This window comes from Crocodylus siamensis, chromosome 11 (genome assembly GCF_052110815.1).
Source record: "Crocodylus siamensis isolate JL-2025a chromosome 11, ASM5211081v1, whole genome shotgun sequence".
Taxonomy (NCBI): domain Eukaryota; kingdom Metazoa; phylum Chordata; order Crocodylia; family Crocodylidae; genus Crocodylus; species Crocodylus siamensis.
The window spans coordinates 64,101,387-64,115,042 of NC_143405.1; the positions used below are offsets into that span (position 1 = coordinate 64,101,387).

The window sequence follows — 13,656 nt, forward strand, 5'->3', positions numbered from 1 at the left end:
GCGAAAATGCTCCTTGTTAAAAAAAAAAATCACAATTCCCTAGAAACATTTCTAGCACAACGCTCTGTGAAATAAGTAACAGATGCTGACGTGCACGACGGCGGGGGTGTGGGGAAAAGACTGCACTGACACTCAGATGGGATGATTATTAATCATGTTTATTATGATAGACCCAAGCACTAACCAGGAACAAGGCCTCATTGCACCGGGCGTTGTACAGACATATAGTGACACTCCCTGATATCAAGGAGTTTGCATTCAACATAGAAAAGCCAGGCATCAGGTAGGGGAAGCAGACTTTGAGGGACTTATACCATGGTCAACAGAAGGACCAAAGGGCCTGCATGATGAAGAGCTTTGCCCCTTCTGTACTCGGATGGATCCAAGGTACTTGGATGGATCTGTTACTATAGGATCCAAGATACTCGGATGGACCTATTACTACAGGGTCCAAGGTACTTGGATGGATCCATACTACAGCAACTCCTAATCTTTATATATCCTTCTCCTTACAACCCCCTTCAGAACTAAGGAACCAGAAGGCAGCAGAGCTGGGATATGGCTCAGAAGGGCGACCTGAGCTTAAAGGCTGCTCTCATGTCCTACCCCTGAAGTGGAGCTGAATGCTAGCCCCAATAACATCTCTCTGCATGCAGGTCCATCAATCAAGATACAACGGGGGCACAAGGCACTTCATGCATCTCCTTTCTCACCTCTCACCTTCGCTTCACTCCTCTCGTTGTGCATCTCGGCCTGTTTAGGAAGCCGGGTTGGGTCGTGCAACAAGCGTAAGCTGTAGCTAAGTTATGAACATCACCATGGCTGTTCCCCTGCTGTTCAGAGTGTGAGCGGGTGCCTCGTCACTGAGTCTTTTATGTTCCCTCCCTTGTTACTCACTTCCCATTCAACCCTAGGGAATGCTTTCAAGGAGCTGCAGACATCTGGGTTTGGTTAGTACTTACCCATGTTCCTTCAACGGTGCAGGGCTAAGCAGACGTGGCTGGGACCAAAACCTTGTTGTGCAAGGCAGCCACACACAGCATGAGACAGTCTAGGGCCCAAGACACTTAGGGCCAGATCCTACTCCCCTGCCTACCTGGAAGTTGGTATCCAAGTGAGATCCACGCCCACCGCTGTATTTCCCGAAGAAATTTTAATGCATCTCCATTTGCAAGACACCGTGACACTGAGTCATAAAGAGCCATGAGGAGGAGGGGGGTCCACCCACCTCATGCATTCATGGTTTTCTCTGGGACCCAAATTGAAGGGAATAGGCTTACACTCATTAAGTCGAATGGGATCTTGTCCCAATGCAGAAGAAAAGGTAATGCTATCTGCCAAAGGTCACAGAGGTAGGACCAGAACTCAGGGCTCTGGATGTCCACCACAGGGCCTCAACTTCTGGACCCCACCCCAGGTTATTACACTGATATCTGTGGTTTCTTTGTCAGAGAGAAAACTATAGCACAACTTGGGAGCAAAAGCCTGTTACCATATCACACGTTACTGGGAATAGAAGTGTTTACTGAGTTTGGATAAATAAGAATATGAAGGAACTAGCAAAACAATTATTAAAGCACATAATAGGTGACAGGTATTTTGACATTAACAAAAACAAGCACAATTAATTAGGCAGGAAAAAATAAGCCTTAAAAACACCCACCGCAAGTGAGAAAAACATGCAGATATGTAAGAAATCCAAATCATAATCTGCTTTCAAAGTCAGTGAAAATTGAAACGTTTGAAGTCCTAAGTGATTCATCTCTATACTGCAGCTCCTAAGATCCTGGGGGGGAGGGGAGGAGGGAGGAACCCACACCTCTAAGTCATCTTCAAGGGAAAACACCGTGACATCGTCGTGTATGCACAATCATTAATCACGGGAAAGGTGAAACTGGTGTAGCCCAGACCCTTTGCTTTAGTGCAATGCACTCGGCATGACTTAGCTTGGAGCAAATGTCCTGACTTCTGCCTCTTTCGTGTTTAGACCCAGGGGACGGTCCTGCCTCTGATGTAAGTCCCAACACCTCCAAGCCTGCTCTAATTTGCGCATGACTGCTCACAGCATCAAGAAACCAGCAAGAGGGCAGAGGGGTTGAGGAGTTAATCCAATTTTCCAGCTGCTTCACATGCCAGACTTGAGGGGGCATCTCACCCTCTATGGACTACATGTGCACTTTAATGCATCTTAGCCTATTTTAATGTGCATTAGAGCATCACTAAAAAAACATGCTATTTAGCTAATGCGCATTAAGCGTCACTTAAAAACTGTGCTCTCATTTAATGAGCATTAAGACAGTCTAACGCATATTCTCCAAGTACTTCACCATGGAGGTCCTAGATTTGATGTGCATTAAGTAAAGCACATTAATGCATGCGTAGACGCGCCGTAAGCGACTCTAGGGCTGTTCTGTTGTTAATGCCAGGGCCGTGTGGCTGAATGCACACACCGCCCCAATGCCTCCCTTTGCTTTCTCCTGGCATTGCTGCTTCTCATTGCCAGGAAACAGGAGCCCAAGAGCTGCTCTTAGCCCCAGCTGCAGCAGGGATCAGCACGTTCGGGCCACGTCCCCTGTCCTCCAGCCTCTTTCTACTGCTGGCCCAGCAGCAGAGAGCACAAGGCCCTTAGCAGCCTCTATACTGGGCCCGACCAGTGTCCCCCTGTTTCATAGTTTCATAGTAGCTAGAGTCGGAAGGGACCTAGGTAGATCATCTAGTCCGACCCCCTGCCTTGGCAGGAAAGAGCACCGGGGTCAGATGACCCCGGCAAGGTGCTCATCTAACTTCCTTTTAAAAATCCCCAGGCTAGGAGCCTGCACCACTTCCCCTGGAAGCCGGTTCCAGGCCCTAGCCGCCCTGACTGTGAAGTAGCGCCTCCTAATATCTAATCTAAACCTACCCTCCGCCAGCTTGTGACCGTTATTCCTGGTCACTCCTGGCAGCGCACGGGGGAACAGGGACTCCCCCAATACCTGCTGATCCCCCCTGACCAGTTTGTAGCAGGCCACAAGGTCCCCCCTTAACCTTCTCTTGTGGAGGCTAAACAGGTTCAGGTCCCGTAGCGTCTCCTCATAAGGCTTGCCCTGCTGACCCCTGATCATACGAGTGGCCCTCCTCTGAACTCTTTCCATATCGTCCACGTCCCTCTTGAAGTGTGGCGCCCAGAACTGGATGCAGTACTCCAGCTGCGGCCTGACCAGTGCCGCATAGAGGGGGAGGATCACCTCCCTGGACCTGCTCGAGATGCATCTGTGGATGCATGACAGGGTACGGTTGGCCTTCTTGACTGCCTCCCCACACTGCCGGCCTATGTTCATCGTGGAGTCAATGATGACTCCAAGATCCTTTTCCATCTCCGTGCTGGCAAGAGGGGAGTTCCCCAACCTGTAAGTGTGGTGCCGGTTCTTCCTCCCCATGTGCAACACCTTGCACTTATCAGTGTTAAACCCCATCCTATTCTCATCCGCCCACCGTTGCAACCTGTCAAGGTCAGCTTGTAGCCTATTGCACCCTTCTAGTGCACCCACATCCCCCCACATCTTAGTGTCATCAGCAAATTTGAACAGGGTGCTTTCTACCCCCTCATCCAAGTCACTGATGAAGATGTTGAGCAGTGCGGGCCCGAGGACCGAGCCCTGGGGAGCCCCACTGCCCACGTCCTTCCAGGTCGAGAAGGACCCATCCACTACCACCCTCTGGGTGCGGCCCTCTAACCAGTTGGCGACCCATTTGACCGTGTGGGCATCGACACCACAGTCTCCCAGCTTTTTGATGAGGACAGGGTGAGAGACAGTGTCGAAAGCCTTCCGGAAGTCCAGAAAGACTACATCCACAGCAACCCCTGCGTCTAATGATTTGGTGACCTGATCGTAAAAGGCCACCAGGTTGGTCTGACAAGACCTGCCACTGATGAACCCATGTTGGTTGCCCCTGAGCATGCATTCCCCCGCAAGGCCCTCCTGGATGTGTGCCAGGATAATTTTTTCAAAGAGCTTACCCGGGACTGAGGTAAGACTAACTGTTTGCGAGGGTTCAGTCTGCCTTGGGCGAGGGCCGGGGTCCTGCTAACACTGACTCTGGCTAGAAGCAGGGCACGCATCTACCGAAAGGGCCTCTGGCCCTGGCATACCCGGTGTCGGTGCGGCCTGTGCCCAAACCCCTCCGTCCAGCCGCACTGAGGGGCAGGGGAGGCAGCGGGGGAAGGCTCTGGGGGGGTCTCCAGGAACAGAGGGGCTTCCTGAGCCTGGTGGGGTCTGAGGACACCTCTGGATGGGGGCGGCTCCAGGTGCCCCCCTGCCCCTCAGCGGCTGGAAGCTGCCAGCAGCCGCTGCGGGCAAGCGTCAGAGCCGCGGCTTCGCTCCCCGGCGGCGCGCCTGCGCGGGCGCGAGGGCGGGGCGCGCAGGCGCCGGGGGCGGGGCGGGGGGCGGTCCGGCGCCGCTGCAGCACCCTGGCCAGCGCCTGGCGCCGGGCTTGCAGCGGCCCCGGCCCGGGGAGGACGCGGCTGGCGCGGGCTGAGCGGCAGCCTCCGAGCCCGCGCGGCCGCACCTCACCTCACCGCGTCGCGCTCGCCCCGCGCCCGGGCACTGCCCCGGCCTCGCCCGCGGCATGTTGGACCCGTCGTCCAGCGAGGAGGAGTCGGACGAGCTGGTGGAGGAGGAGAGCAGCAAGGAGGCGCTGGCCCCGGCCGCCGCCGCCGCCCGCCTCTCGCCCAGCCGCACCGCCGAGGGCTCGGCGGGCGGCGGCGGCGGCTCGGCGGGCGGCGGCGGCGGCGCCGGGGGGCTGCAGCCGGGGGGCGGCCGGGCCGGCAGCGCGGGGGCCCGGCCGTGCAGCCCCAGCCCGTCCGTGGTGAGCGAGAAGGAGAAGGAGGAGCTGGAGCGGCTGCAGAAGGAGGAGGAGGAGAGGAAGAGGCGCCTGCAGCTCTACGTCTTCGTCATGCGCTGCATCGCTTACCCCTTCAACGCCAAGCAGCCCACCGACATGGCCCGGCGGCAGCAGAAGGTACCGGGGCCGAGGGGCACCCGGGGCCCGGCTCCGGCCGCCCCCGGGCTCCAGGGCAGGAGGGAAGGCTCCTTGGTGGAGGAGCGGGGGTCCCGCCTCCCAAGCGCCCCCGACGGCCGGGCCCTTGTCTGGAGGGCGGCTGAAGCGCCCTCGAGTCCGGGAGTAGCAGGGAGGGAAGGGTCCTTGTGATCTTGCCTCTAAAGCTCTCCCGGGCTCAAGGGCAGGAGGGAAGGGTCCTTGTTTGGAGCGCGTGATCTTGCCCCCGAAGCTCCCCTGGGTTCAAGGGCGGGAGGGAAGAGCCCGGTCCTTGCTCTGGAGCTCCCCTCCAGCCCCGCTTCCCTCCGACTGCCCTGAGACAAGGCCAAGCGTTGCTCCCCCTACCATTTTCAAAGGCTGCTTGAACTGACCCATCTGGCCCAGTGTTTTCTCCCCGGTACAAGCCTTCGTTGGGTGTCGGCGCAGACCCACCACTGGGCAGGTTTGCAGCCCTGATGGGTTTTTCTCCCCCACCCGTGCAACCGCAGGCTCTGCCATGCGAGCCCCTTAAATTTCTCTCTTGCTCACAGCGGGTTCAGAGCTACGTCGATAGGAGAGCGCTTTGGCACCAGGCTAGAAACTTTCATAGTCTTAAGTTTCAGCCAGCAGTCAGGACGTGCCTACGGGCAGTGAGTTTGCAAGTGGCTATGTCCCCGTTGGCTAACGGGCTATGAACATCAAGCTTTGCGATGGCAGGGCTGACACAACAGCAGCTCTACCTTTGCGAGTGCGTCACTACACTACAGCAGTAAACTGTTCCAGACAAAAGACTGGGAAGGGACACCTCCTCTGGACTCCCCATCAGGCGCGGTGCGACTGCAGTGAATGGAGAGATGTGATTAACTTTTCTTTCATGGCTGGTGGCACCACCAGCTAGTCCTCCCTTCTCAGACTGAAAGACTTGATACAGAAATTAGGGATTTGGAAAGCAGTTCGCTCCCATTGGCATAGGGTGCATCGCAGTTGAAGGCAGCTGACTTTCTCCCCATTGCTGTCTGAGTAGACAGATAATGGGATATGGCATGACTGGCTGTTTATTTGCTCCCCCTCCCTTTTTAATAGAGTTTATTAGGACTGCAGTTTTGGGCCTGATACTATTCTGCTTTTGCAAATGACCTTTATAAACCACACAGACTCCGGGCCGTATTGATATAAATGACATTCATTCAGTTCTGTTACACCACAAAGCTATTATTAGTCATTGGAACATAAGGACATAGAGGGAAAAAATACCAGTGCGTAGTCTGAATGCAATATAGGGCAATCTGAAGGTTGAATGGTCCCCTGCCAGCTGGGTGAAAGACATTGATTTTACAGTTAGATTTATATAGATGTATTTTCTATTTTAAGCTTCCAGTAAGCTGTGGAAACTTTGAGTTCTAGCACCTTGTTTCTTTTGCAACTTGTTAATAGCAGAAAATAAAATTGCAATAATCACTTGCACGGCTGCAAAAGACAAAGCTGGATTGCAGCTAAAGGTGAACTGATCATGAAAATCATCCTCAAATCCTTTAGCTGAGAGCTGGATGGCAGGAAAAATCCTAGTAGGTGAATAAAGATGCAGTGCTGCCAAGAGAAGGACAATGAAAATGAAAGGAGGAAAAATGAAAAAAACAAACAAACAAACAACAAAAAGGAGAAATAAAAGCCTCTTAAGGAAGTGCAGGTGAAACAAATAAATAAGTAATCGGGGTAAATGCAAAGTAAAAAAAAAAAAGCAGGCAGAGGGGAGTTAAAAAGGAAAAGTGAGTCATTCTCTGGAAGATGAATAATGTAGGCAAGCATAGTTAGCTGTTTTATACAAGTAGTCCAACAATAGTCAGAACAAATGAGTTTCATTTGGAATAGTCTCCTATTATGTATCTGGGTTGCAGAAATTGTGAGGAATTCCTGTTTTACTTGACAGCATGCAAGTTCTCTTAAAAGGCAACTCGCTCTGATTTTTCTCTTCTCTATTCCCAGATTGTGTGGAGGCTCCAGGGGGGCAGACCCTGGTTTTTATTTTGCTCGGGCAAATCTCCCTTCTCCTGACATACCAGCATTGCCTAAGCAGGGAGTTGCTCTGTTGCTACAGATTGCTGTGGAAAAGGGAAGGTGGCTTTTTTCCCACCCCCATCTCCCTCAGACAGTGCATCACCCTAGCGAGGGGGCAAATGTCAGTGTCAGCTCTTTTCCCTTTTCTGCCTCACTGGGGTTGGAGTTTGTCACAAGAGCACTCCTGCATTTGAGGAACTCTGTGGATGCTCGATGTCCTTTCACTTGATTGTAGGGTCTTTTCATTGCTCCTGATCAACAAAAACCCATGTGCCCCAAGGCAAGCAGGGAGGTGGCAAGTGCATTTTCTGCCTTGGAAGGAAAAGGCACAGGTGTTTCTGTTCTCAGTGGAGCAGCTGCTGCACAGTGGGTGCATGCACCAGGTTGCTTTCTTCAGCGCAGTATGTGTTGACCACCAAGTGCTCAATAGCTGGACAGGAATGGACAGGGCTTTACTGATTGATCATCATAGAGTTGATTCAGGCTTCAGGCAGGTGGGATTATTAGTCCAAGCCACTCTCCCTTTCCTCCCAGAGGTGCAGAAGGCCAGAGCCGTCGTGAGCCTCTTTCCAAAGAAGAGGCTGCTACAAGGCTAATAAGGCACAGGTGCGCTTCATTACAGGCACCGAGGGCCCTGATGATTTTCCGGGAGTGGGTTGGAGAACAAAGGAAATGAAATGCTTCACTCTGCAGAAAGGATAATGCTGGGAGATGGAGATGGGGGATTTCCTCCCACTCCAGACAGTCCAGTCTATAGCTCTGGGAATGGATTTGGGTAGGACCCACCATGGGCCTGATCCAAAAGGCTTCTCTTGGGCATGCACCCCACGGGCTTCAGGGAGGGGCAGGGTGTGATAGCTGAGCGTCCCTGGTTGTGATGGGTGAGTGATAGCGGGGGTGGGGAGCTTAATGCTTGGACCTTTTGCACCTGGCTATGCTGGGGAGGGTTTCAGCAAAGCACCGAGTCTCCTTGCTGTTGTCAGTGTTAGCATCACACCTGAGCAGGGGCAGAGCAAGGTGTGGGGGTGGCTCGGCAGCAGCCAGGACTCAAAAGCCCCCTCCTGGCCATCCTCTTGCTCTGGGAGAGAGATGGGGTGAGGTTGTCTCACCCAGCCTGCTCTGCTGAGCCTGGGACCCCATCCACTCCGGTAGGGCAGGAGGCCTGGAGACTCCCATCCCTGCTGCATCCAGTGCATGCTGCAGGCAGGGCTGACGTGGCTTTGCAAGGGGGAAATGAGGACATACACCCTCCTGCTGCTGCCAGGCCCTGTGGGTTACCTGATCCAGGCTGGGGGATTGAAATGGGGGCAGCATAAAGCTCCCTGGGCCCCTCTCCCGGGTCTTCTATTATTTGCTGTTGCCAACTTAGAAATGCGAACTAGAGACATCGATTTTGGAGCTTGGACTCCGGAAAGTCATAAGATAAAATTCAAGACATGCTGCCTGGACATTAAAGACCCTCTGGGACTTCTCAGAGTAGGGATTTATACTCCTCCTGGACACTATAATGGTTGGCTGCTCTCCTCCACCCTGGCTACATTACAGGGGTGCAGCCTGGGAGCATAGTTTCTAGGGTCGGAAGGGACCTGAGTAGATCATCTAGTCCGACCCCCTGCCATGGCAGGAAAGAGCACCAGGGTCAAACGACCCCAGCAAGGTGTTCATCTAACCTCCTCTTACAGACCCCCAGGGTAGGAGCCAGCACAACTTCTCTTGGAAGTTGGTTCCAGACCCTAGCCGCCCTGACCGTGAAGTAGCACCTCCTGATGTCTAGCCTAAATCTACCCTCCACCCTCTACCAGTTTTCCTGGTCACTCCTGGCGGTGCTCGGGGGGAACAGGGACTTCCCCAATGCCTGCTGATCCCCCCCTGACTAGTTTGTAACAGGCCACTAGATCCCACCTCAGCCTTCTCTTGTGGAGGCTGAACAGGGAGCTATTATTTATAGAGGTGTGCATCATTTCTACTGGTAGCAAATGCGACATAAGGTTTGCATATGGATTGCTCGGAGATGACCTGTGAGTTCCTGCCTGGTCAAGGGAGTGGTAAGTTTAAGAAACTGTGGTAATAGCAAGGTAGTGATATGCAGTTTGATACACTATAACATGCAGGCAAGCAAAGGGAAATATGGGACTGTAGGTATGCACAGCCTTAAATAACTGTGATGTGCACAGACCCGAAGCAGAAATCCCCTATTTGTGTGACTGTTTTGGACGCCAAGAAGTACTTCTGCCCATGGTGACACAAAAGCCACACGCCAACACCTGCAGAATTTCACCAGCGCAGGGAGGTGCGTGTATAGCAATATGTTCAAGCATATATCTATTTCTGCTTGTGATGTGCATGGATTTATTTTCTATATGTGCCCCTCACTTGGGGAAAGACACATGTGTGTGTTCACTGTAAATTTAATTTGGTCCTTACTTTAATGCTGTAGAGAGCACTTATGTTTATTAACTGCCTGCCCTGGATACATTTTGCCATTCCTTTAGCTCGTGTCTATTCAAAGAAAGATGAATTTAGGCAACTAAATATGGCATCTCCTCTCCCCAATTGAGTTGTAATCATATAAAGCCCTTGGAAAGGCCCCTGTGGGGCAGAGAGTCAGATGGCATAAATCAGTTGAGAAGGGATTAGTTCAGCACTTCCGTATAAGCTGCTGCCTTTTCCCTTATGAAAGTACCCGACCCTTTGCCCCTTGCTTTCAGCGTGGCTGTGTCCACAGCAGATGCTTGTAGCCCGTTGGGGATGCTCTTGAGAAGATGCTAGATAATACTTCCCTCCACGACTGACAGTCCCACCTCCACGCCACCTTGAAACGAGTCAGACACAATGCTCTGCATGCGCTGTGAGACAGGCTCTTTCTCAGCTCCTTCCTTGGCTGTGACATGCGGCAAACAAAAGGTGCTGTCAGGGTTATCAGTCTCTTGTACTCGTTACTTTATTTAGGAAGGGAGAACATGAAGAACTCTCTTTTTTTTCCCCCCCTCCCCCTTCATGCAAACACTAGGCAAAGTCTTAAGAGCAATGACTGTATTAACAAGCACATGCCTATGCTGTTAGGGCAAGTTGGGATGCAGGCAGTTGGCCCACCCAAAAGTTACTGTTACTTTCTAAGGGAGTAAGCGTGAAAGCTGCAAGGGCCAAATTCAGATCGGTGATTTGCATTTCATTGGGGTCACCCTAGACATAGATCCTTGAAGCTGACATCATTGCTGGACACTATGTGATGAGGTAGCATATTGGGGTCACCCTAGACAAAGATCCTTGTAGCTGACATCATCAGACAACAAGTGCTAGGTGATGAGGTAGTATTGGGGTTGCTCAAGACCGAGATCTTCATAACTGACATCATCAGACACCGTGAGCTATGCAATGAGGTAGCCTGTGTTATTAGACTTTTACCTCTGGTTCAACAAAGCCTGTAAGCTCGTATTTAGCTGCACGGCGCTGGAATTTAGCACGTGTATAATGTTTGTCACATGCTGAAGCGCTATGTTAAATGAGTGGAAATCAGTTTTAGCCTCTGCTTTTCCAGCATGTCTTAAGTCTGCTGCAGTGACGGGGAGTGTTGCAGAACTAGCGCAGTATCTCAAGTAGCCCAGGATCTCCCAGCTATCACAGCCTGGGCTGCAGATCCTCTTCTTGTACCAGTGTGACCCAAGCTGTCTCTTAGTTCATACACTGGGCTTCTGGCACTGGGGATTACCAGGCTCTGCCCAGCAGAAATCCTCCCTTCTTGCTCCAAGGAGGGAAGGGAATTACTGCGGCCCTCAAAGGGCGGCTGTACCTCTGGGCAGCTCCACTGCCCAGTGCAGCACTTGCCCCCACCTGCTCCTTTCTTTTTTCCTGGGAAGAAGCATCCAGCAGCCTGCAAGGAAATAGCTCTGAGATCCCAGCCATGCAGAGGGGTAAGAAGGAGCTTCCAATGGTCCTTCCCACCTGTAAGGCTCGCAGGGCTGGTCTTGAGATGCACATTTGGTACTGAAACGATTCTTGGAAAAGGAGGCGGCGGCGGGGGTCTTCATTGCGTGGTTAACCCAGGCAATTGGCACGTACATCTGAGCACTTCAGCTTGTGTCATGTGAGCATGTGCACTGCAAAGCCACACTCGTGCCAGTGCAATGAGGAAGCTCAAGTGCCGATAACCCTCCAGTGCCTTCCCATCATTCGCACAAAGTGCATAAGTGTAAGCAGTGTCTGGGCTTTAATCTTTGCCCTACTCCAGTCCAGTTGTTCTGGTGCAAGTCACCATCACGGAGAGGCTCTTGTGTGTGCAGGGAGATCACACCTTGCACTAGCCTTTCTGTGGGAACGAGCCCTTGGAGTGAAGAAGAGCCATTGCTTGGGAAGTGTCTAAATGGGGAGGGAAATGTGGTCTAGCTATAGGATCTGGCACTTCTGTACCGTGAGACGAATATGCCTGGGAAAGTCAAAGACCTAATCTGGAGCCCACAAATGATAGGTGAATTGTTCCCTATTTTGCTGGTGTCTTTAATTTAATTTGAGTGGATATTAAACGTTTGTCCTGCTTGGGCTATTTATGGACTCTGTAGCTTATTAAACCAGAAGAAAAGTAATTAAATATGTTGTAAACCTGCTCGTTATTTGACTGCATTGGGTTTGCAGGCTGCCGATCAGCGATCCATAGTTACTGCTGCTGTCCATGCCAGTGCTTCATTCGCGTTGTGCGGCATGTCTCAGACCAGAGACGTGAAACGCAGCAGCAGGGACTCATTCAATGGTGCCGTTCCATTCAACCCAAAAGCCTGTCTTTACAAGCGTTATCTTCCTTGCTTTGCACAGTCTAGACGCACTCCCTGAAGCAGCCAGCCTTTTGCATAACTTGTCATTTCCTTTGCTGAACTCTGAACATTTTCCAGTCAGTGTAAGCGGAGAGCAGTCAGCAGTAATTTCTTGCATAGTGCCGGTAGTTCTGCATTATAGTGGATTCTGCCTCGTTATTTTATGTATTTGTTTTTTAGCTGATGGAAAAGAAGGCCGCTTACTGTGCCAGCATCAGTGGGAACATCAGAGTTGTGGTGTTCAGGTGATAATAGCCCAGATTTGTCTCGAGATCTGCAGGAGAATGGCACTGCCATGGTGCACCTCGAGCTTGCCCTAGGGGGTGCATCCTCCATCTGTCCAGGGAAAGGGGCTTGTACCCCTTCTACTGCAGGATGCAGCCAGGTACGTGGCCCATGGAAAAGCTCTGGAAAGGATAGTTGTTCTCTGCCTTGGTGGCTCTTGGCAGATGAGGGGAGCTGCCAATTCCCCTGGCTGCTCAGGGAGGAGACTTTCCAGAGGAGGAAGGCCCTGATGAGGGTGCTTGGAAGAAACTGAACTGGAGTTCACTGTTGCCTGCATTTCCAGGGTGGGAAGGGACTGCTCCTTTGTGCCCTTTGCACTGATTGGTTGCATGGCTTTCCTTTTGAGAACTGGCATCATCTGCTTCTTGGACACCATGCCCTAAGTAAGTAAAAAAATTGAGGTTATTAAGCAGGCTTGCATAGGGGCTAAGCCAACCATCGGGCATGCAGCACACCTGGCTACCAGGTCCGTTCCCATCCTCCCTTGGTGTTCGGCAGGGCACGGCTGATCTGCGGTGCAGGGCAGAGGGGTCCAGAATAGCCATGGCTGTCGTTAGATAGGAAACATGGTTGTTTGCTTAAATTAAAGCAAAGCAAAGCAATCGGTTCCAAACCTCGCCAGCTTCACCGTGATCCAGCCCCAGTCTGGATGGCAGTAGGCTCCCACCCTTGGCTGCCCACCAGCTTGTCTGGGTCATTTGAATTTGCTGCCCTACCGCTGGATTAGGATTGAAGCCCAAAGTGTTGATGATGCAGTGCCTTATGCTCCAGGGTTTGCACTGACCGTGTGCTTCCAAATAAATGTGTCTGAGGGCCTCCTTGGCAGAGGTGATCCTTCAGGCAGCCCTGGCTAGCCTGGCGTGATGGCAGCAAATGACCCAGGAAAGGCCTTGCCAGCTTGCCTCTGTCTGGCAGGACAGTGTTGAGGAGAGGAAGGGGGATGAGCAAATAGCAGCAGCATGGTAGGTGGTGGTGGTGTCCACCTTGCTCCCTGATATAAAACCTGAGGCCAGATGAGCACCATCCCCCAAGATTCATGATTGCCTTGGCAGAGAGCCCGGCCTGCAAGGCTGACCTAGCTGCCTCAATGGGGAGGGAGTGCGGGTAGCTGCTCGGGCAGCAGGACAAGTAAACAAGGCAGCTGCAAAGCCAGACGTATCCAGGAAGCACCATCCAGCCAGGGACCTAACGTTTTATTGCCGTGGAGGCAGGTGAGCTGTCGCCAATAAAAGAGCAGCCACCAGTGCTCTGTATATCCGGGCGCACACATGCACTGGACTCAGCCAGGATCCCAGCTGCAGGGGGGAAGATATCATGGAGGGAGCAGGGGATAAACTGAATGTTTGAGCATCATACTGTGCTTGTTAGGGCCCTTGCAAGGGCTTATAGCAGTGGAATGAAATCTAGCAAACCCATTTAGATTCGTACCTCCTCCTCCCCACGGCCTCTCACGGGGCGCTGTTGAGCATGAAGTCCATCATGCGTCTGCGGATAGCTG

The 13,656-nt window shown here is 52.4% G+C and overlaps 1 protein-coding gene across 11 annotated transcripts in view; it reads left to right on the forward strand.

Moving 5' to 3' along the window:
* Nucleotides 1-4,517: 4,517 nt before the first annotated feature.
* CADPS (calcium dependent secretion activator) overlaps nucleotides 4,518-13,656 on the forward strand; it is a 248,776-nt gene continuing 239,637 nt past the window's right edge. For 6 of the 11 annotated variants that reach the window (XM_090022832.1, XM_090022836.1, XM_090022837.1 and 3 more), the window contains exon 1: nucleotides 4,519-4,998. In XM_090022832.1, the coding sequence (XP_089878958.1) occupies nucleotides 4,606-4,998 (393 nt within the window). In that variant the 5' untranslated portion in view covers nucleotides 4,519-4,605. Of the gene's footprint in view, nucleotides 4,999-13,656 lie in introns of all 11 variants that reach the window. The other 5 variants (XM_090022840.1, XM_090022841.1, XM_090022835.1 and 2 more) reach the window with 2 other exon arrangements.